Below are 23,862 nucleotides of genomic sequence, written 5' to 3' on the forward strand. Positions count from 1 at the left end.
GGCCGGGGCGTGGCCCGCGCGGTCGGGGCCGGGGCCAATGGGGCCGGGGGCGGGGCCGGGGCGGGGCCGGGGGCGCTGCCCGTTGCGGCGGCGGGCGCGGAGGTGCAGTCGCCGGTTCGGCCGGGACAGGTGCGGTGGGAGCCGCTGTTTCAGCTGCGACAGGTGCGGTGGGGTCTCCCTGGTTCCGGCGGGACAGGTACGTGGGGCGGGGAGGGAAGAGGGCACACAGGTGTGCGGTGGGATCTGCTGGCTGGGCCGGGGTAGGTGTGCCGGGACCCGCCGGTTGGGCCGGGACAGGTGCGGTGGGAGCTTCCCCCCCCCCGGTTCGGTCGGGACAAGAGCGCGGGGCGGGGGTCAGGATTGCTGGAACTTTCCCCGACAGCGCAGTCGGACCCACCGCGGGGGCTTGGCCGGGCGCTGGGCCGCGGGTGAGTTCGGGCTGTGCGGGGCCGTGTCCGAGGAGAACCCGGGCCCCGCTCCGGGCGTCCGTGCCCAGCCCCGCGGGGGCACCGGGGCTCAGTGGCAGAGGCCCGTCCTGCCTCCCCGCCCAGTCTGGGGTCCGTGACCGTCGGGAAGAGCCGGGCCGGGGGCTGGTGGGTGCCGGGGCACGGTGAGGGGCCGCGCCCTCCGCTGCCTCCGGCTCTCGGCGGGTTCGTGCCCGGGGTTGGCGCCTGGTGCCCGCGGGTGGCCGGTTCCTGTAGCCACTTGTAAAGAAGAATAGGCCACTTCCACCTTGGGCAAGTGTTAGTAAGTTGGTTTTTTTTTTTTCAGGATTTTTCCAGATAGAGGGATTTACGTTCTGCTGTTAAACTCTTGGATAAAGTTATTGGAGGTAGATTTGATGCGTTGTGGCTCAATCACAGTCCTTCCCTAACATCTGGCACATCTCTGGCATCTCTGTTTCCTCTTCCATCTCCTCTGCACTCTCTGCCACCTTCCACAGAACCTGTCTCCACTGCAGTAGGCAGAGCATTCATAGTCTTGTTTAAATCTTAAGATGCATTTTTTGAAATTACTCTGAATAAACCATTCAGAAAGAGCAGCAGAGAAAGCCCGGAGATACTTGACCATGCCAAAACTGTAAATGAATGAGAAAGTGCTAAGAATGTGGAATGGCATAAAAATGTGGGAGCACAAGTTTCAAGGCATGTCAGAGTTCTGCTTCGTGTCATTTCTAGCAACTGAGATTCCAGATATGCCGCTTCTCTTTTCAGCTGAATGTCCCAGCAGCAGGTACTACCTTTATAAAGAGATTTTTGCCTTAGCAGGCCAGATTAACTCAATGTACCTGTGGTTTTGATGGAGAATGCCAGGGAAAGAGGAAAAACTCAATAGGGAGAAGGTGCAGCCCTGAACAGGGCTGGCTGGAGCTGCAGTGGGATGCTCAGGCATCCAGAGCAGGGTTATTTTCTGAACAACTACATTCAGTTTTGTTTCTCAGTATTTTACTGAACTGTCCTTCCGTGTGTCAATGAGCACCTGTTCCCTGTGCCAGGGGAGCTCTGATGAATGCCCCGCTCCTGTTTCCTGGGCACAACTGACTCTGCTCTGTGAAAGGCCATTTAAACTGCAGCGGGGCCTCAGGTGAGCTCCCTTTGGCTCAAGATTAGTCATAAAACAAAGTTCAAACTGTGGCATGATATGGCTCATTCAGCATTGGTCTTTAACATGGACAGAATTATTTTTTTGGGGATTTTCCAGCAGGAAATTCTATCTGTAATCTCTCTGTGTGTATTCTGGGGATCGAGACTAGGGGCTGTATCCTGCAGTCACAGAAATACTGGTTTTATTTGTGTATGAAATATGATTTTTTTAAAAGGTAGAAGGTGGAAATGAGATCCTTTGTCTTTGTAGATGGTGATTTGTGCTGTTGTCAAAGGCCAGTCAAATGCAGAGCCCTCTCCTCTCAGTGCAGCCTGGATGGAGGTTTACAGGGGACTTGGTGATGCAGAGTGTGTTCAAAAAGGCAGGAATTTCAGAAAATAACTCCAGTTTAGGTTTCCCTTGCTGGTTGGAAGGGGCTCTGTGTGCCTTTCAGAGGCTGAGGCTGCAGATAGCTGCACCTGGAAAGGTAACATGGATAAGTGGTTTCAGTGTGTTTCATCGTCCCCACAAAACCAGCGTCGCTTGTTTGCAGCGATAGTTCAACCTGCGCGTCCGAAAGCTCCACCAAAATCACTGTCCTGATAAAACACGTCCTGTCACGGCGTGCCCTTCTCTCCAGGACATGGGGGAATTATGGAATGTGAGAGAAAGGCCCATTCTTCCTGACTGCATCTCCCAGGACAGAGACGTGTTCACCTGCCACCTGTTGTGTCTCCAGGCAGGGAGCAGCACTGGAGAGGCTTCTCTGCTGCCAGGGCTCCCATTCCAGCACTGGGAACTGCCAAACTCTGTCTGTGCCCCTGAATTCTCCTGGACTGAGGTGTTGCAGAATCCCACATCTCTGTCATTTCTGAGCAGGTGCATTCTGTATGTGTGAGGATTTCAGAAACGTTGGCTTTTCTCCCTTTGATTGACTGTTTACACCACGTTGTCAGAGGGGGTTTCTGTTTATGTGTGACCAGTTGTCCAGCAGACCTGGACTCAGATTGGATCCAGAGTTCCGTGACTCTGCAAATCCGTTAAAGGTATTAATGGAAAATACAAGGAAGAGCTCAGCCTGCCTGGAGTTGGAATTGCAGGGTCAGTTCGTGCCCTTGCCACAGGCATTGTGTGACATGGGACTAGGGATAAAAGAAAAGAGGAAAAAGGGAAAGGCGTTGCCCTACAGGCTTTATTTTTGTCTTATCAGAGAAGTCTTTAAATTAATCTCCCCTCCTTTCCTCCTCCACAAAACAAAACTATGTAGAAAATAAATCTGATATAGTCTTGTTGGCTTCTGTGGTGAAAAGCTGGACAAAATCTCTTCCCATTTCCAGCAGGATGGGGTGGTTGGAGTTGTTCTTTAGGTAATTAATACTATTAACTGATATTATGGTAACTACTGCAACAGGAGGGGCACAGCTGCCTCCATGAACACGAGACTTGTTTGAGCTCACAGAGGAAACGCTGCTGTGCTGAGACCGAACACAAGAGTGAATGAAAAATGTTTGTATAGTAATTACATCCTCTTAAGTTTCGTAACTCAAACCCTCTTACATAAATGCCAGCACATTTGGTTTGAAACTGGAACAAGTGAGGGCAGTTTGGGCTTCTGGAGCTCGTGTGTGTGTGTGACATAGCAGTGTCACTCTAGCATCCTCCATGTCCACAGCTCCCATGTCACTCTGCCGGCTCCCACTGCTCTCACCCCCCCCCAGCATTGTGCCTGTGGCTTTATCAGGGCACCATCTCTATGGGATTTGCAGAGGAAATTATAACTGTCATCTGCTGCCTTTCTGAAGTCAGTTGATGGATGAGATCCTGAGGGGTTAGGATTGGTGGCACTGGGATGCTGGAGCACCTGAATAGGGACGCAGGAGCAAGTCACTTTGTGAAACTTCTTTTCTGCTCCCAGTTCCTATTGCTGACACTATTCCTTCCTCCTGAGCAGGGATTTGGGAGATAAGATGGAGCCTTCCCCATTCAATAGAAGGCAATGGACGTCCCAGTCCTTGAAAATCACTGCAAAAGAGCTTTCCCTGGTCAACAAGAACAAGTCCGCGGCCCTCGCAGAGAGGTTCTCCAAGTAAGTGCTCTGGGGCCGGGGAGCACCAGCTGTGTGTGTAGGTGACAGCTGGTACCTTGGGCAGGGACTGCTGTGCTCGCAGCTGCTGTGCCCTGCACAGACACACCAACAATCCCACCCTGTGCATCCCTGGGAGCGGTGAGCAAATGCTTCTGGAGCTCTGGCAGCCTTGGGACTCTGACCATTCCCTGAGAAACCTTTTCAGTGCCTGACCAGTCTCTGGGGGAAGAACCTTTTCCTGATTTCCAGCCTAAAGCTCTCCTGACGTAGGTAGAAAAGGAATATTAAGCTTCCCTTTTCTCTGAGAGACAGATAAAGGGTTACACTCAATCTATAAATATTGTATACCCTGCGAAAGCTGAGTGGCAGTAACCAGTGCATTTCCTGGAAAGGCTTTTATTTCCTTAAGGAATTACATAGGCTACAGCTGGGGTTTTCAATGGGATTTGGGCAACTGAATCTCCGAGGCTCTTGCATTAATAGTTTAACAAAGTTTTGGGGTATTTGGATCTTGAGTGTGGGGCAAGCGTTATGGAATCTGTAGGAGTGGGATAGTTACACACCCACAGCTCCAGAGTTCCTCTCTGGATCTCTGGCCCAGGGAGAAGCTGTTTGCTGTCACCACCTTGTTAAGGTAATTTATTCACTTGCTGAAGCTTGATTACAGAACCTGGTCATCTTGCTAAATGTTGATAATCCCTTGAAAAAGGCTTACTGGAAGTAATCCAAACTGCTATTCCTTAATCAAGTAGCGTCCCTCTACATAGGTGGGGTCATTCCTTGGAAAAACCACAGTCCTGCTCTCTGGCTTTGCCGCCCTGATGCCTGCAGGGAAGAGTGTGACTTTTTAAAATGACGTTAATTAAATATTTGTATGTGAAAACATTTTTGTCCATCCCATGTAATGAGTTTTGTCAGGTCAGAGACACAAAAGGCAACAGCAGAGACTCAAAAAGTGCCCCATGCTGGGCTGACTCACAGGGCGAGGGCTGGGACTCCTCATCGTCATTTTCCAGGTGCTACTTGACTTTCATCTATGTTCCTCTTTGTTTCTTCCTCCAGTAGTGATCCCTCTTCCTCCAGCATCACTGTCTCAGCACGTTGTGCTTAAATTCAGACCCTTTATAGTGCAGAGATGTGGGTTAGTGTGTTTGCATGGATTAAAGAGGAGCTTACGCTCAGAGAGCAGCAACAGCCTGTAACACACTCACTGTTGTGTCAAAAGCAGAATTCCACAGATAAGAAAAACAGAAACACCCTTTGCCCAAGCAGATGCTGGGCTCCTTCTCTCTGAAAGGCAGAGTGGCAACATTTGTCACTAATTTTCATATTTCAAAGGCCAAGTGCAATCATCTTGCACAGTGAGGACTGTGCAGGGACTTGCACCCAGCACAGTGCAGGTTGCTGGGAGCTTCCTTCAGCTCCTTAAAGGACTTTGATTCATGATCCAGGGTGGCTTATCTCCAGAGGGCTGTGATTACCCATCCCACTGCCACTATGGCTCAGCTGCCCAGGAGGCAAGTGCTGAATGGGGGCAGTTCCCAGCCCGCAGAGTAAAATCCCCTGGCACTTATGGAGATTTTCGGCGTATGCCAAGCTGGAATTTGTTCTGGTTCAGCAGCTGCTCTATAAAGAGCTGAGTTATTCCTGCAAGGGGGCACAGCAGACAGCTGGGTGGCGGAAACAATGCAGCTATTCCAAGGTAAACTGTCTCTATTTGGGGATCAGAGTGCTTAGGGAATGAAAAATATGAATGCACGTTATTATTGTAAACTGGATGACTGAAAATGTGTCTGTCACTTGGCTTTGTGTTATTTGCTGCTGTTGGTCCAGCCTCTAGTTTTAGTTGAAGGGAGTGCACAGAACCCTTGGTGGGGGAAGAAAAATCTCAGCTGTCTTCAGGAGCATTCAGTATTTTGGTTAAAACTTGGGTTTTGTTTGTTTTTCACTCTTTCAAAGGTATCAGAAAGCTGCTGAAGAAGCCGCTGCTGAGAAGAAGAGAAGTGTAAGTGTTTTGTATAAGTGTTTGTTTCCTTGGGAATAAGCACAGCCTGCAATCAGGATGGATCACGCATGAATATTGCTGTGACAGTTGATTTTTGGAATATCAAAATTGCTGCTGTGTGTCCTACAGAAAACCTGGCTTAGATATAGGGTTTGCATTTGCTTCATGGTCCATGCTTTTTCCCAATGTGGAGGAAAGGAAAGGAAGTCAAGTTTCTTGCCCAAAGCTGTGTTGAATCACCAATTCTCTCCTAAGCAAAAGGCAAAATGAGTTAACCACAAGCCAGGAATACCCACCTCCTGTTCTTAGCTGGAGGCACTTGTGTGGTGCCTCTCCCTTTCTTAACTAAATTTAAAAGTGCTTAAAAGGAGCCTCCAAGCCTCCCTGAAATCCAATGTGTCTTTGAGAGCTGTAGGATCTTCTCTGAAGTGACTTCCAGGGCTGTAAATGCCCCTGGATGAGGCAGCACCAACCTTTTTGGCTCTCTTACAGCCCCACATTCCTTCCTGTAAACTCCATTGCACTTAGGTGTTCAGGGGTCAGGGAACCTTGGCTGACATACCAGGCATGAAGGTTGCAGGGCTTTGTCCTGGTCCTCGGGGTAATTTGTATTTTAAAGCACTGCCAGTATTTTCAGGATCTATAGGAAAGTTGCTGCCTTGATTTCTTTAATGCTTGGGGAGCCACTCTTTGCTGTTTGGGATGTAGGTGAGATAAAATAAGCATTCTAAAAATTACTTTTCAGTCTTAAATTTTCTTCATTGCTTGTGCTTGTGTCTGTCAATCTTCCTGTGATCAGGGAACAGGCAAGTCTCATGCAGGAGGGACTTGTGTTAGGAAGCATGCTGGGATTCCAGAGGTGTTCCCGCAGGAACGTGCCACACAATTTCCAGTATTTCTGTTCCATTACAACACTTCCCTTATAATTTTAATACTTTATTTTCAGTAGTCAGCAAACACGCTGATTTTTTTTTTTGAAGTGTAGGTGGATTCAAGTCAATTTGCAAAGCAGCATTCAAAATGTGACCAGAAGAGTAATAGGGTGAGAGACTTAAATCCTAATATAGCCGCTAATCCCAGTTAATTCCTGTAAGCCTGGCAGCCCTGCTCCACTTGCAATGAGTTTGGAGTGGTCTCCGTAAGGGAGAGACAGGAAACATGCAATGGTGGCAGGTATTGGATTTGAATGGCTCAAACAGGGGCTGGGCTGTTGCTCTGGGGAGAGGGAACTGCTGGGGGCAGAGCTGGTCTGGGAAGCAGCTGGATGTGAGGTGATGCTGCTCCGGGCCTTCCCTTGGGAGTGAGGCAGTGCCAGTGACCCGTGTGCGTGTCCCCATCGGTGCTTTCAATGGGCTGAATGAAATAGAACAAAAATCCCAGCAAGTTATTGGTTATTTTTAAACTGGAGCAGAAGGATGTTTGTTGTGAGTGCTTGGCTTGAGCTTTGGCTGTGTGGTGTAAAATCCTGGGCAGGTCTCTGGGAGCTGAAGTGTTGCTGTTACCCGAGAGCAGGAACAGGTAACTCCAAGGATTTAGTGGTTTCTGGGAGCTAATTTGTAGCTTTTGGAAGGCCTGATGGCTGTTGTCTTCTGAAGACACTGCAGCATTTGGTACACCAGCCTCTCCTGTGGCCGCCTGTGCTCCTGTTTCCTTGTTCTGGGACTGGAGGCCCTCCTTGTGTGGATTTGAGTCCCATTTCCTTCATGTGTGGATTCAGGTCTTTTGTGTGGCATTTAACTCCTGGGGTTTGACTCCCTTTTGCCTTATAAGGCCATTCCTGTTTGCTCACTTCCTGCCTTACTCCTGACTTTTCTCTTCTCCCCCCTCCTTCCTTCCCTATCCTGGATGCTTTCTCCATGTGGCACAGCTGTAACTATTCACAGCTGGCCGGGAGCGGGGATCGTTGCTGAGCTTCCTCCTGCATGGAAAGGAAGTGCTTTGGAGAGCTCGAATTAACTCCTTGTTCCTTGCAGAACACAGAAAACCTGCCCGCTCACTTTACGAGGGGGAATCTGAGCGTGCTGAAGAAGAAGTGGGAGAATCCGGTGCTGGGAGCGGAGTCTGGGAAGGAAACGGTCCGGAGCAGCTGCGCTGAGGTGAGGCACAAGGTCGGGACCAGCCGCACCCCTTCGCCACCCCCGGGGGCTGGAGCTGCCTCTGGCCAGGCGCAGTGTCCCGCTGCTGACAGCACAGAGCCCCACATCCACTCACGGGAGAGTGGCAGCATGGAAAACTGTGTGAGAGAGCCCCGTGAAATGGAAAAGCCCGAAGCCAGCGAGAGGTCGGAGTCTCCGGGGAGGATCGAGAAGTACAACGTGCCCCTGACCAAGCTCAAGATGATGTTCGAGAAGGGTGAAGCCCCTCAGGCCAAGGTAAGGATCTGTCCCTCCAAATCTTGGAGAAGCTAAAGCTGCTGCCTCCGCGGCATCAGGAAAATCCCGGGAGGGAGTGGCTCCAACTATTGACTCTGCAAATATTGTGTTCATTGTTTTAGTGAAAGCAGAACATCGTGGTGTTAGTAACTTACTCGAGCCACACAAATATGTGCAGGGTGCTCGGAGTTGTGGCAGCTTGTGATTGCTCGTTGGAGTAAAGTGAATTTGCTTTTGATAGGGTTCAGTGGAAGAGGGGAAAATAAGTATGGAATTTATTAAGTTTTGTAAAGTGAGTTGGGATTGTTTGTGTCTCGTGCGAAGATTACGAGTTACGAAAATGTGAATTGCACAAAATACATATGTAGATATTTATGTACTTTTTAATATATAAAAGAGCAAGTAACTGTTTGAAGTGAGCTCAGCAATCAGGACTGTTGCAGTTGAGATGAAGCACTAAGGAGTGAGAGTTTTTGATATCTGTATCAGTATGAGTCGCGCAAGCTCACACATACACACAGTGAAATACTCCCATCCTTTCCTTGCTCTTCCCTCATCTTTGTATCTTACAAAATATTTCTTATCGGGAAAAAAAAAAATCCTCACTGGGGGAAAACGAAGCCGAGATGGCCAGAGCAGCTCCTGCCCTCACTAGTTTTGACTTGCAAATGCTCAGGGCTCGCATTTTTCTTCCAACTGCTCATGAAATCTGATCCCGCATGTGGACTGCAGCCGGCGTGTCCCGGGGGGAATTGCTTAACTCCAAAATGAGTTGCATATGCTGGGGACTTGCAACACAGTCCCGAGGCCTCGATGCTGGTGGATTTTCCAGTTTTCTCATAGTTTCCTCTCCTCCTGGCTTTGTTTTACTGCGGGTGGTTTTCTTGCAGTATTGACTAAAACAAACACATTTTGGACAAAAGTTGTTTTAATATGTAACAAGTTAGGGCTCAGAGGAGCAGCTCGGTGTTAAAGGGAATTTTGGGTCTGTGTGAAGTCATTTCACAACTTGAATTTTTGGAGTCTTTGTCATGATATGAGACCTTCCCTGAACTCTTGCTGTAGGATTAATCACTCAGGGTTCTCCAGGAGTTCTGCAGATGGGCTTCGAGTAACTTTATCTCAGCCTGGGGAATAAATTGTTTTGGAGCTGAGTGAATCTGAAACTGATAGTTTGTCAAGTTTAGCAATTCAAACACTGTTGAAAACCAACTAAACGCAGTAAACACCATCCAGGAGGCACAAAACTGGTCGGGTTCGGTTCAGAATTCCTATTCCCAGTTAATCTGTTACCCTTACTGCAGAAGGGAAAAGGAACGTTCTGAAGTTTAGATGTGTGGGGGAGAGGGGGCGTGTTTGGAATTCAATTCCTCGTTCTGGGAATTGATCTGTGGATGGGAGGATGGTGTCAGTCAGTACAGTGGAGGGAGCTGGACGCTGTGGGGACCCAGGTGTGGCTCGGTGAGGTGGGAGCCACGACAGCACTGCAGCTCTGTAGTTGCCTCTCCCACTTATTTCCTGTGCTTTTTCCTGAGCGAGGCTTCGTGGAACCGTTTTGGTGGAAAATTCCTTTCTATCATTGAGTCCAACTGTAAATTCAGCTGAGAGATGGCAGTTTTCCTTGGACTTTACTGAAGATTTAATGTGTTGGTGCTGTCAGAGCTTTGCTGGCAAAACCTATGTGTGAACTAAGCAGCACCACGGCTGGAAGCTCGTGGCAGTGCTGATAAATCAACTTTCATGGTTGCTGGGCAGGTCTGGGGCAGGGATCCAGGTTAGAGCCTGGATCTCCTGATTCCATCTCCCACTCCAAACAAACCTACTCTCATTTTCAGAATTATAGGTAAAATCCCATCATTTATTCATTTATTCACTCAAATCTTGCTCTGTCTTCTGCAATAGATAGGAGGCAGATCTTCTTTTATTGCATTTTCATGGAAACAAACTGCCCTAATCCCATTAGGGGCAGGCACAGCAGCCTGGATTGCTCAGCACTAAGCAAAGACTGGAACTGATAAAAGACCTGATGTCCAAAGGATTCTTCCTGTAAGTGATAGTGAAAGCACACCCGAGGGGGAGGAGAATCAGATCTGCAACACTTCTGAAAAAGTTGTCTCCAGGTTGGTTTGTGCTTTTCCTTTAAGGCAAAACCTGGCTGTGGCGTGTAGGTGACCTCGTGGCAGGGTCATGTCTGACACAGATGGTTTGTAATGAAATAGGTGTAACTTTGATTTGGGTTTTTGCCCAGCTCTGTGCCCCAGGCAAAGCTTTACCTGTGCTCCTGGTGCTTCTGCACTTGCCCAAGTCTGAGAACTTGGAGCTTTCCATAAACGAGGAATATTTTATCACATTTTCAAAGCAGCAGAAACTGTGCCCTGGGAATTGTGGCCCAGCCAAAGAGTGACAAACCCCTGGGAGGCTTCGTCCATGTGAGAGGAGTTACCTTCCACAAGCCATGATCCTGCTGATTCCCTGCAATTGGTCAGTCCATCAGATGTGGTGGGGAAAGTCCCTCATCTTCCCCTCTGTTAAACATTTTTTTTTCTTTTACTCTGCTTTTTTCCTCCCCCTAAGATAAAACTGTTGATATAAAACCTACACATATTTGTAGGACATGTGTAGATTTACTGAATGTTTGTGGGTTTACTGAAATATCCCTGACCCCTAAAGCTTTTGTGTTCTGGTAGTTGGGATTTTTACTCTCTGTGTTCTGCAGCTCACCCACAGAAGGGCCCTTCAGGTGAGGTTGTGACACCTGTGGATGTGAGGTGGCAAAGGGCAGGAGGAGGAGCTGGCAGGGCTCTGGAGTGGTGCAGTTGGAGCACTCCTTATCTCTCGAGCTGCTTCTGCTGATTGAGCTTTTCCTGCTGGACCCTTTGGACCCCGAATTTCTGAGCTGCAAGAGCCCCAGACTCGTGGGCTCAGGGTGATGTTAAAGGGGACATTGACTGAATAAGGATCATCTAAGAATAGTTTTCACAGAATGAAAGTCCTCTGCAAGTCTTTACAAGTGTGCAGGCACTCCCAGACCTGAGCTTATTGGTCAGTGCAAGACTTGTCAGAGCTAAAGCTCTTTTCCAGTAAGAAAAGTTACCAAAGTCTTAAACCACAGAAATAGAAACTATTTCCCGTGCTAATGGAAAAAGAGGTCTTCCAGCTGCATTTTCCTTTCCTGGTGAAGTTGCTGTTTGTATGGAAAGCAGCCTGATTTTTCACAGTGATTATCTTACACTGCAGTTCTGTGAAAATAAAACTTTGGAATTTCCTTCAGTTTGGTGACCAGCAAATAAGAAAATCTGGGGGGAAATGTGTGGTTGGAGCATCTTGCCAAACCTTTTTCTCTGCACTAGCCTCAATCTGAATTTCCATCTGTGATTTAACTCTTCCTAGAGAGGAAACAAAGGTCCAGCACCTTCTAGGATTTTATAGGTTGACTTTCAGCTGTGAGTACATCCTACCTTGATGGAGTCCAGTTTAACCCTGTGCTCACAAACTTTTATCAAAGCTGTGGAAATTTCTTTTTGTGCTTTCTTTTACTGAGATTTAGATTCTGAGGAGCTGGTCTCAACAAATAAGAATAAAATCTGGTTGAGGCAGCCAGAGCATCTGTGTGGTGCTACAGGACACCCTGTCCAGCTCTGCAGCAGAGAGTGATTATCCTGGGGATCCGAGAATATTTATCTCTAACACTCTCCTGCTTAAGCTTCAGCCTTATCAGACCTAATTAGGGAATTATTTGGTACCAAATGCATGAACTATCCAAATCAAAACAAGTAACTCTAGATAACTTTTATTACAAAACTATGAATTCCTTTTTCCGTGGCTGAAAATGAATGCAGATTTCGGATAAGTGGTTCCTTGCATCCTTCTTCTGATTTTAAATTGTCATACAATGACTGTGACTATTGGCTTCAACAGAAATTGCACAAAACGTAAAAATCTAGACTGAAGTTTTGTATATGCAGTGGGAACAACCTAAAAATCTGATCTTTGTGGTCCTTTTCAACCAAGACAGCTGCCAAAGGGCACCAACTGACCTCTCTAAGAAAGTGTTTTCCAGGTGACAGAGGGTCAGGTACTCTGTGATCAAACTTTATATTGGTTAAATAAGATGTCACCTGCTAGACTTGTTTATTCCAGTAAAGCAGATTTGCTAGTGACACCTGTGCCTCTTAAGGGATTACCCACAGCAATCCCTGTGTGTCCAGGCAGCTGATGGGAGGGTGTGTCCCCAGCAGGGCCCCCGGGAGCCACGGAGGGCAGCCTTGGGCAGGAGGATTTCAGAGAACAGCCTCTCCTCGGAGGACTGCGATGCCGCCCAAGGAGAGAGGAGCCACAGCACAGCAGGTCAGGAAACCTCGGGGCTGGGGCTTGGCTGGGTTGGTTTGGTTTTTGTTTATGAGCTAAATCTACTTTATACAATACAATAGAAATTTTCCTGGAGGTGGCCAAGGAACAACTGGACATGGCACTCAGTGCTCTGGTCTGGATGACAAGGTGGGGATCGGTCAGAGGTTGGACTCGCTGGTCTTGGAGGGTTTTTCCAATCTCAAGGATTCTATGAAATAACTTTTGCCTTTCCAAAATGGAAGGAAATGCAGCCACCTTCCAGCTGCAATGGCCACCAGCATGCCATTTAATGAGTGAAGCCTTGCTGGGAGTTTTAAACCATTCCACTCTGAAGCATGGGAAACCAAGGCACAGGGAATAACCAACAAGTTAAGGAATGCAACCCATTCTTTCCCTGTGTCTCAATCCTAGAACTACTTTGAATAGTCAAGCTAATTTAGGAAACAGTGAACAGACAGTCAATGTTCCTTCTTCCTCCTTGCTTCAGTCCTCATCCCTCCTACCCTGGCCAGGCGCAGGGAGCTACTGTGAGCTTTGACTTAAACAAAATTATGTATTTTTATCTGTTTGGAGACTTTTTTCTAGCAAACCATTTGCAGTCTTTTGGGGTTTCAAGGAATAGCTGATATTATAAATACTCATAGAACATCCTAAATTGGAAAGGACCCACAAGGATCATCCAGCCCAACTCCTAGCCCTGTACAGGACACCCCAACAATCCCACCCTGTGCCTGAGAGCATTGTTCAAATTCTCCTGGAGCTCTGGCAGCCTTGGGGCCCTGACCATTCCTGGGGAGCCTTTTCAGTGCCCAACTCCCCTCAGGGGGAAGAACCTTTTCCTGATATCCAACCTAACCCTTCCCTGACACATCTCCAGCCGTTCCCTTGGCTCTCACTCCTTACTGATACACGTTGTGTCCTCACTGGCATGATCCTGGAGAGAATGGCAATGTTTATTCTCCCCAAGAAGGATCTTGGTAAGTGCTCTGAGAATTATCCATTATTCATGTTTGGTTTTTTTTACCAGGGTATCTTGTAGAGACCAGTCCAGGAGTCAGCCCAGACAAGGCAGAGACCAGGAGGAACCTGGACATGCCCCGTTTATCTGAGACGTCAATAAAGGACAGGCTGGCCAAGTACCAGGCAGCTGTGTCTAAGCAGGGCAGTTCCTCAGGCATCATTCCCATGGTAAGTCTTGGCTTGTGTGGAAGTGAATTTTTGTCCCAGCCTGAGACTGAAAAGATGATCTTACGGAAAGCAGGCTGCTTGAGGGTAATGCTGTTCTTTTTGGAAAACAGTTCTGTGCCCATAGGAGTAATTTCTTATGAAGAGTTGTCTCTACATACTGCAGGAAGAAATAAGTATATTTGCATCTTCCTGGAATAATGTTGAAAGTTTTCCAAGGGATTAATTGCTGGCACCCTGACCGAAGTCCTTCTGAAGCATAGTTGATGTTCTTTTTCTTTCTGAGTGTCTGTAGCTCTCTGCATGTTTCTTGGTTTTCTTTAAAAAAGAAAACTCAACTCAATTCCATGTTTTCCATGAGCTCTAAGCTGTGGGGAAACTGAGGCACGGCAAGATGAAGTGACTTTGTGTCACACAGTGCTCAGAACTTGGATCTCTTGGCCTGCAGCTTTGGGATCTCCAGTGGCTTTTCCTCACTTTGCTTTTCATCTCCTGTCAGGACTTCTCACCACTCTCTGAATCCAATTAGACTCTTGCAGTGAATGAACCTCTGCCTGTTTTGCAAATATTTGATCAGGAACTGAACAATTAATGAAGTGTTGCAGCTGAGGAGGTTTCAGGAATCTCAGCTTTTGTTAAAAACTGCTTAGGTACATTTGCTGGAAGTTTCTGATACTTTTGCTGAATGGTGGGAACTTATATTGCTCAAGCATTACTTTTATTAACCAGAGTGATAGATTTGAAGAGAAAAGGCCTTCTTAAGCTGGGAAACTTGCCCTGGAAATGAGAGCCCGAAGTGCTGGTTCTCCCTCAGAGGAGCGCCTGCTTCCCAGGAGTCTCTGTAGAGAGCCAAGGGCCTCTTCCCAGCTCGAATGATTCCTGAATTTCATCTGCACGTGGGCCAGATTCTCCAGCTGTGGGAGGAGGGTCAGTAAAACCTTCCCTGCATGAATGGAAAGTCCTTGCAGCCACTGCAACAAATCTGATTAACCTAATTGCCCATTTCTGCCTCCTGGACTCATTTCCTGATGCCTTTTCCAGTTTGGGGCTCAGAGTGCTGACTGAGTCACTAAATTCTGTCCTGATGGCAAGAGATTTGCCATTTCTCCAGAGGCTCCTGTTTGCAGCCCCCCAATGCTCTTGGTTTAGTGTCAGTCCACCCTGATGCTCTCAGGATGCCCCGTTTGGGCACAATCTCTTCTCATTTTGACCTGGCACTTGGACGAGGGCAGCCTAAGATAGAGCAGACAGGGGCTCCCGTTTGCAGTGCCACTGTTGCAAGAGCAGCCCTAACCTTTGGATCTTCTTCTCCCCTGCTAGCAAAGCAACCAGGGCTTTCTTGATATGGAAGTGTGGTGTTTGTGCTGCCCTTCTCACATCTGGGCTACAAAGGAAAGCCAGAATCTGTCTTGGGAACAACTATTTTGGGGCATTGTGGTGTAATAAGGCCTGGATTAAAACTGATGCACACCTGGTTCGAGCAGGGGTGAGGAACAATCAGTGTTGCAAGGGATGCAGGAAGGGGAGGGAAAGGTGCTGGGCAGCAGATACAGAGATCTAAACATGAAAATGCCAACATTCGGTTACAAACCTCTTGGATGTGGTTGGTTTTGTGGAGACTTGTGTCCAAGTGCAGGAAGACACTGGTGCTGGCATGTGGCTCTTTGTCTTTCATGTCACAGAGAAGATGCCTTGTGAAAAGCACGAGGCTTCCAATGATCTTGTGTCCTGTGGCAATGAAAGAAACACGAGGTTTCACTGGATTTTATTGGTTTTAAAGTCTGAAAGATCCTTCTGTGAAAGTCTTAAGTCAGTCTATTAAGAACAAAAATCTCAGGAAAACAGAGTCAGGGTTTTGACTAGAATTGAAGCAAATGTGGGATTTGCTTTTATGTCAAATTGTATTTAGGAATGACACTGTACTTTAGGCAATGCTTGTCTGGAAATACTTGTCATTCCAAGTGAAAAGTTAACATTTCTTGAAAAGGGAGATGTGGATTGAGCAGGGAATATTTAGGAGTTGATTTTAAACAGGAATTTGGAAGAAAAGGGTTGTTCAGGAAAACGCTGGCATTACCTCCTTAGAGCACAGTAAAATTCTACAGCCCAATCCTGTTCCCTCATTAGAATATGTCACTTAACAAGTGTTTATACATTTTTATGGCCCTTCCTTTAGTTATCACTCCATGTACTCAAAAAACAGTTTTCAAAACATTTCAAGAAAAATAGAAAGCACATATTTTCTTAGGAGAAAAGAACTTGTCACCTTTCCAGTGCTTTGTCCTATAGAGTGAGATTCAAGCCAGTGAGAGTGAACTCAAGAATTACAAATCTGGGCAGAAGGAGAATCTGGCACCAATTGAGGACTCCAATTCCTGTCAGGATGGGGAGAAGGTAAGATGTCCGTTCTGGTGGAGATCAAGGGCTTTGTTTTAAGTGGAACTGGCTGTGGAAGTACAGCTGATACACTGGTTCCGTGTCCCACATGCCATCTGGGAATCGAACGTGAGCAGCTGATGCAGATTGGTTACATGCTGCAAAATTCCTGATTTTTTTAAAAATTTTTTTTTAGTCTGTCTCTGAATTATAAGCTAGCAAGTGTCTGTGGAAGAGAATGTCTAGAGAAGTTTTCTGGGAGAGTTTTTCTGTCTTGGTAGGTTTGTTTTATGGTGGGTTTTTTATAAACGAAAAAATCCACACCAATTAAAAAATAACCCATAAGCAACTTTATATGACCCAAGTAAAAGGAGTTTGTCACTGTTTCTTCTGCATTTAGTGGCTAAATTTTAGGGTAACTGGGAATGGCAGTTTGGGTTTGTTCCTGGTTTTGAGCTTCAGCTATAATTGAGACTCTGTAAACTGGACTCAAGCATTTGTTCCCTGAACTGGGGACAGCAGACGGGATAAAAGTAGCTGAATAATAATTGGGGTACTGTGTATTCCATCCAGGCTGAACACGTGGCAGCTTAATGCCAGGAGGGCTTTTAGAGCTTTTCAGCCTTCCTTGGGCAAGGGGCCAAATCTTTGCTTTCAGCTGTTCCTCAGAGACAGCTGAGCAGCTTCATGTCTGACTGCTCGAGGCTGCTTCCTGCTCCAAGGTGAGTTAATTAAAAGACCACCTGTTAAATCAGAATATCTCCCTGTTGTGAATGGAAGATTTGAATAAAATTTCTTGTATTCAGCTGTAATTGCAGTGTTACTTGTTGAGGTGTCCAGGTGCAACGAGAACCTGAATAGAGCATTGTTTGGGAGCCAGGATTGTCCTTTGGAAGGGATGTGGTGAACTTGGAAATGAGCCTAATTAAAGCTGCTTGTCGTTAATGTCAGAAATGGGAATCCTCTGGCAAAAAGGAAACAAAAGACACTTCACTCTGTCATTTTTCACACTGCACCCGTGGCACATTCAGTAGCCAGACGTGTGTGGCTTCAGCAGTCTCAGAACAGGTTCATGCTCTGCCCAGGACAGTGGGGTACAGCTCTGTTTTCAGCAGACCAGAGGATGTTAATACGTGTAACTTGCCTCCTCGTTACCTCGTTAATTTACAAATTTCGGTTGCTTGCAACGGACTTTTCAATCATTAAGGTGAATTAGTGATGATTTGCAGTTAATCTTGTTTACAGTACTTTAATTCCTCAGTGATTAAATAGCAATAGTGCCAAGTTTAATAAGGAGTTATATGTCAAGAGCTTTATCTGTAGCATGTTTTGTTCATGGTTGCACTTGATGATCTTAAAGGTCTTTTCCAAACTAAACAATGCTGTGATTCTGTTTAGTATTTGAAACTGGTTTAGATCCAGTTTCTCCAGTTTTTAATCTTTTTTAATTACTAACTTGTTTGGTTTTTTTTTTTAATTCAGATGTTCTTTTTTATTTTGGGGGTTGTTTTGGTGTTTTTTTTTTTTTTCCCAAGAGCACAGTCTCTGCTGAATGTTTAAATGTCAGAGATTGGTTAAATGTTGGAGGGAGCCATGAGATTTCCAGTAAATGTGCTGCTTGGGGTCAAGGGATTTGTAAGAGAGAAAACCTTGGAGGAACCTCAGCAAATCAACCGAGATTTGAGGGTTAATAAAGGTGTACAAAGAAACAGAAATCTGATGTTTGTGTGTGTGAACCCTGTGAGGGTGTCTGCTTTATAGCCAGGACTCTCTTGACCGTCAGCTGGAGCCTTTTGTGCCTCAAAAACAAGGAGTCCTTTCCTGAGCCCCTCAGGTCTCTCCCTGTCTCGGTGCTCAGACTGCCTGGTGCTTTCCTGGGGCCATGATTGTTCAGATCGCAGAAGGTCAGAGGTTCTCATTGTCTCATTTTCTCTTGCAGGTTTCTGTAGGTGAGAACAGCTTGTCTTTGCACTCTGGTCTGCTGGAGGATGGCCATGGTGAGCCCTATCAAATGATTAATTAATAAAAACTGTCTTGTACTAAAAATCTGTCCTGTGCCTAACACAGACTTTATAAGAATTGCTTTCCTGTTTAGAAGTTCATTTGCAGCTGTAATTTTAAAACATCTCTAACTCCTGTTGCCCTGATTGAACACTTCTAAATGTAGCTCCCTCACTGTTTAACTTGAACTGATACTCTCGTGGGTCTTGTGAGCATAAGCTGCCCACGGTTTAAAGCCATTGTAATTGCCTTTTCTCCCTCCTCTGCTCCTCAGTTGGACAGTCAGAGAGCGAGGCAGAAGCTCAGAAACATGTCAGCTCAAAGCAGCAGAACCTTGGTGCTAAAGCAGCTGGGCAGACAGAGGCCTCCCCACCGAAAGCCGTGAAGGTAACGCAGCTCTTTAGTCTCAAGCACTGGTGAAGGTTAAAACCAACTGTTGTCCCTATTTAATACTGAAAAGCCTAAATGTGCTTAAGCATAAAGGTCTGGCAGTAACTGGATCAATACCTGCTCCATCCTCATCAGAGTGTGATTGTGAGGACACTTTAATTCGGGGTGGGAAAGCACCTCAGAACGGTCAGGTTTTCCCCACAGACTGGGGGGGAGTTGCTTGTCGCTGTTACAGCCCTGCGACAGAGGGGCTGCTTCTCTTCAGTGTGGGCGACACTGAAGACAGAGGGGCTGCTTCTCTTCAGTGTGGCAGAAGGGCTCGAGCAGAGGATGGTCTCAGATGAGGTCCTGGTACTGATCTCCAGAGCTTTTATCGGTCTGGGACTTTGCTTTGCTCCTCTTCCAGCTGTTCCCAAGGTAACTGCAACTGGTAGTAACTTTATAGTGAGGGCACTGTGGTGCCTGACTCCATAAAAATCAGGTATGGCTTTCTGAGTAATGAGTCTTTGATGTTACAGTTTCTTTAGGGAGCGAAAAAGCAGATGGAGAACTTTGGGACAGGGATGTAGCTGCTAATCTGATTAGATAACAAATGGCAGTGCTGGATGGTTCGGTCAGGCTGTACTTGCTCATCACGTGTGTTGTTTGGGGTTGGGATGCTGATTCCCTCGGCTGCCACACACTTCCTGGCTCACTCCTGAGGAAACAACTGGGCTTTTGTTGTTTTCCCCATCTTTGGGAGGAACAGCCCTGAGCTCAGAGACTGGGGAGATGTGGCTTCCCAGTGTGCCAGGGAAGAAATGCCAGTATGGGAAACTTGAGCTGCCAGTGAGAGTTGTGTGGTCCCAGTCTGTGACACACAACCTGCATGTCCTGGTGCTCTCTGCTCTCTTGATATTATCAAAACCGTTTTAGCCTTTTGCCCAGTTACTGCTTTAGATGCTGCACTGTGAGATAGAAGCTGCTGTTTATTCATGCAAGGTTCCTATTTGTCTCTTCCAGCTTCTGTCTCCTGTTCTTGGTTCCTAACCTCTCCTCCTGCCTTCTGCTTCCCTCCTAATGTGAGCTCAACTCTCAGCTTTCTCTCAAGTCCTTTTTATACTTACTGGGCCTCATCTTCCTCCTGTAGTTTCTATTTGTAGTATCCTGGAAAGGAATTTCTGTCTCTTCACAGCCCAAAACGCCTCTCCACAGACATAGGGCTCATTGTATGCAAGTAAGTTCCTCTCCTTGGATGGGGATGTGATTGCAGAAGCCCATGCCAGCACTGTTGTGTCACCATGCAAAACCAATGCCATCACTGAGCTCACTGAGCTTTCAGGGAGAAAACGTTTTGATGGGCAAGAAAATTGTTGCTGCCTTGCTCCATGTGGCAAGCACAGGTGATCAGATTGTTGTTTGCATCACTGAATCTCTTTTTTTTTTTTTGATATTTCATTTAGTGACTCGAGATTCAGAGTTTAGGCAGCACCTAGAAACTTTGGATTCTTTTTCAAAAGGAATTCTGAATTTTGTTAGTGAAGCTGTCATCACTGGAACTTTAACCTACTGTAACTTCAAGCAATGCCTGGAAACCCTGAAATACATATTAAAATGGAATTAAATTGGCAGCAAACTTTATGGTGGTGACAAAATGACTTGAGCTGGCTCCATCTTCAGCAATCTGCCCTTACACACTGGAACTTTCATTCCTAACCATTGTTTCTAGACTGTTATAAATAAATTTCTGTGATTATGTCTTCCTTTGACCTTCCTGTTTTTTCTTTAGCCATCAGATTTTTCCGTAAAGCTTTTTGTAAGTTTGTAGCAGGTAATTCTTTCCCACGGAAAAGCCACACTATAAGTATGTCTGTGCAGACTTCAGAGTGGAGCCTGGGCTGCTAAATCATTTGCAATCAACATGGAGCCTCAAAATGCCAGTGTTGTGTTATTTAATTTATCCTGTAAAGTGTCCTCCCCATTGGCCAGTGTTAATAGATTTCAAGGAGTAAATGGCATCCAGTGACCTTTTCTCATGGACAATGTTCTTGCTTCCTTGATGCTGTTGAAAAACAAATGCGCGATCGTTGCTGCACAGCAGTGACACTCGACTCCTCAGTGCTCAAGTTTATCCTTGCACTAACCCCTTAGGAAATTCAGTAAGCACATAAGAATTTTAGCTGTTTAACCTCAAAGCTCTGCTCATTTTGAGTCTTGAGCAAGTTTGGGGGGCTGCAAGTCCTGAGTGTAGTTTCTTGTTTCTTTGGGATAGAGCTGGAATTGTTTACAAGTGAAGTCAGGAGTGTTTCCTGCTGTTGTATCGGTGCTGAGACTATTTCCTCCTCTTTGAGAGGAAAGATTTAACAAAAATGGATAATTTCAAACCACTGAGCAGCCTGTTTCACCCCTTTCCTCTCCCACCTTGCACTTTTTGAGGCTATTCCAGTTCTTCTGGTGGACAGTGTCCCTGGCCGTAGCAGGGGATTGGAACTAGATGACCTTCAAGGTCCTTTCCAACCCAAACCATTTCGAGATTCTCTTTTTCTGCATGGTTTTTATTATTTTGGTATGTCTCACACGGACTGTAATCAACTGGAATGTTTCATCAATCTCCTATCAATAAAAACTGGGGCTGCAGGAACGAATGAGACAGCTTTGGGGAACTGGCTCAGTTTTAGTGCTCTCATTGTTCTTTCCCAACCATTGCTCAGCATGTGATGCTTCAGCTGTGGGATTCACTGGGGTGAAATCTTGGCTCCCTGTCAAGCCACAGCAATCCCATGGGCCTGTCATAGCTTCTTGCTGCCCACCAGACCCCGCTGCACCATAATTAGAGAGTGACTCTGCAGTTCTTGAGAGCTCAGGAAGCTGTGCATGAACTCTTGCCAAGTCCCCAGCAGTTGATGTGTTTTCCCGTTAACAAACTTTCTCTTCCCCCTGTAGAAATTCCAGTTGCCAATGAAGGAAACCTGTGTTGGGTGTCAGAAGACCGTGTACCCCATGGAAAGGCTCTTTGCCAACCAGCAGGTGTTTCACATCAGCTGCTTCCGCTGTTCCTATTGCAACAGCAAACTCAGGTACGTGCACTGCTCCCTTGGCTGCCCTCTGGGAAGTGTATTTTCCTCTTGCAGCTGAGGAAGGTGCTGCTCAGGCCTAGCTGAGCTGGAAGTCACCATAATCCAGTGATTTGTGCAGGAGTGTAGGAGAGGTAACGCAGGCCTAGTTCTGCCAGTGCCTGGTGCACTTGATGCCGTTTTTAAACTCTTAATGTAATTTTATGTGGGGAAAAATATAATGTCCGGCTTTATAAAGAATTCCTCGAAAGAGCCATACAAACCCTGAGGGCTGTAAGCTTGTTTTTCTGAATGTGTGGAAGACTGAAATTGAATCTCTTCTGTAACACAACTAAAATAGACACCCGTGTCAGTGGCCCTGAGCTCTAACGTTTGATCTGTGTTTCCTGAACAGCCTCGGGACGTACGCATCTCTGCGTGGGAACATCTACTGCAAGCCTCACTTCAATCAGCTCTTCAAGTCCAAAGGCAATTACGATGAGGGCTTTGGACACAAACAGCATAAGGAATTGTGGGCAGGTAAAGCTGAATGTGAAGAATCCCCAGAGAAAACCGTCCATGGTGTAAATGCACCAGAAACTCCACAAAGCCCAGGAGTAGAGGATGCCCCGATTGCAAAAGTGGGAGTTCTGGCAGCAAGTATGGAAGCAAAAGCTTCAGCTCTTCCTGAAAGAGAAGAAAGACCAGCAGAAACAAAAAAGCTCAGGATTGCCTGGCCACCTCCGTCTGACCAAAGTATCCAAGGAAGTGCCTTAGATGAGGGCATCAAAGTACTTAAACCCAAGTGGCCTCCAGAAGAAGAGATTTCCAAGCCAGATGTGCAGGAGGATGTGGATCTGGATCTCAAAAAGTTAAGAAGATCTTCCTCGCTGAAGGAGCGAAGTCGCCCCTTTACAGTCGCAGCCTCATTTAGAACAATATCTGTTAAAGGCCATAAAACAGAGAATTCACTGTCTCCTTCTAAGGCAGAGAGAGATACCTTGAAAAGGAGTGAGGAACTGGAGAGAGAGGTTGTCATAGAGAAAAAGCAAAAGGAAAAGAAGGTTGAGCATAGGAACATCCAGGACGCTGGGGAGAAAAATGTGGAGGAAGAACGGGAATTGTCTGGTGTCAAAACAGTAGAGCATAACGTTGTAGAGAATGGCCAGGTGAATGCAGACACAGATGAGGAAGAACATGCTACGGAGGAGCCAGAAATTCCAAAGGAAGAACTCCTTGAACCAAATTCTCCTAAACATTCCAGCTTAGCCAATGTCGTGACTGCAAAGGAATCATGTCCAAACCAGAATCGCAAATCCCAAGACGTTGGGTTTTGGGAGGGTGAAGACGTGGAAGATCTATCTGTGGAAGAACAGATCAAAAGGAATCGCTACTATGAAGATGATGATGAAGAATAAACTGGCCTTTTACTAGAAAACTTGCTGCAAGGTGCTGGGCCTTTTGAAATGGGTATTTTTAGCTTTAACGAACAGCTCTCCTGGATGAAGTGATGCTGCACTGCACATCGGTGTTAAGGGAATCTACGTACAAATTATCTCAGCTAGAAAACTCTGGAAGCCTGCAAATTCTTTAGGTGCATGGAACAAGCGTCTGGCTGTGGGATGGCTTCAGCAGGTAGTGTCTGTCCCCAGCACGAGAACAGAGCTGTTCTCTGCTGTCTTCTCCCTTTGAGCTTCAATAGGTATTTCACTAACAATTTATGGAATTCCACTGCACTTGCTGTGGTGGTGTGGGACAGGGCCTCTGGAACACACCACCTGTAACCACTACAAATGCTACTGCAGTGCTTAGGGACCAACTTCAAAGGGACTTCCTGGCCTGCTTTAAAATGGTCACTTAATGCACTTTAATACATGGAAAGGGCACAACTGGGCTTTTTTTTTAATAATAAAAACATTTCTGTGTGTAGTGTCCAACAACTAAAGCATCCTACACTGAGTGCAATGTGAATTTCTGTCTCAAACCTGCCTGTGATCAGTTGAGGAGTCCCTGCACAACTGGAATGGTGCCCGTTGCTGGACCATGTGTATTTCAGTGCTTTCCCAGGAGCTGTGCTGGCTGCCAGGTCTCTGCAAAAGACAAGTGAACGCTTTGGAGCAGCCCGCAGGGCATTACTTCTGCATTTCACACGCATTTGAAGTGGAGTTTTTTGTTCGTTTTGTTTTTGTTGTCATTTCTTTTTTTACTTGGAGTTCTTCATCATCATTTAAAACTGCAGATAAGATTCTTAAGGCCTTTTGACAACTCTGAAATCCTACTTGTATCAAGCTGCCATAAATCTTTTCCTTACAGCTGTGAAATTGTGCTGCATTGCAAAAATCTCTGGAATCAGTGACACTTTTCCAATTGCCAGTGTTGAAGATTAGAACATTTTTTAATTTGACTTCATTATTTTACAAATAATAAAATCTTGAATGGGGGGAGGAGGCCCTTTTTTTTTTTATTAGCTTTTATTTGTAC

General features: G+C 46.3%; 1 protein-coding gene across 3 annotated transcripts; it reads left to right on the plus strand.

Moving 5' to 3' along the window:
* Positions 1-136: 136 nt before the first annotated feature.
* LIMA1 (LIM domain and actin binding 1) lies at positions 137-23,747 on the plus strand. Of its 3 annotated transcripts, none has more exons than XM_082298953.1 (12): positions 137-196; positions 772-832; positions 3,536-3,670; positions 5,630-5,675; positions 7,649-8,047; positions 12,283-12,394; positions 13,425-13,585; positions 15,872-15,976; positions 17,898-17,955; positions 18,234-18,346; positions 21,272-21,405; positions 21,797-23,747. In XM_082298953.1, exons 3-12 carry the CDS (start codon positions 3,552-3,554, stop codon positions 22,797-22,799), a joined length of 2,250 nt encoding a protein of 749 aa, XP_082155079.1. In that variant the 5' UTR covers positions 137-196; positions 772-832; positions 3,536-3,551; the 3' UTR covers positions 22,800-23,747. The 3 variants fall into 3 exon arrangements, with proteins under 3 accessions (XP_082155079.1, XP_082155080.1, XP_082155081.1); XM_082298954.1 differs by having other exon boundaries at positions 12,286-12,394; XM_082298955.1 differs by lacking the exon at positions 15,872-15,976.
* The last annotated feature ends 115 nt before the right edge of the window (positions 23,748-23,862 follow it).

Source organism: Coloeus monedula (genome assembly GCF_965178545.1).
Source record: "Coloeus monedula genome assembly, chromosome: 30".
Lineage (NCBI taxonomy): Eukaryota > Metazoa > Chordata > Aves > Passeriformes > Corvidae > Coloeus > Coloeus monedula.

Coding starts and splice junctions, on each gene's coding strand:
- LIMA1 (XM_082298953.1), top strand. CDS start 3,552: ATGGAGCCTTCCCCATTCAATAGAAGGCAATGGACGTCCCAGTCCTTG. Junction 17,956..18,233: donor TCTGCTGGAGGATGGCCATG/GTGAGCCCTATC, acceptor TCTGCTCCTCAG/TTGGACAGTCAGAGAGCGAG. Junction 21,406..21,796: donor TATTGCAACAGCAAACTCAG/GTACGTGCACTG, acceptor TTTCCTGAACAG/CCTCGGGACGTACGCATCTC.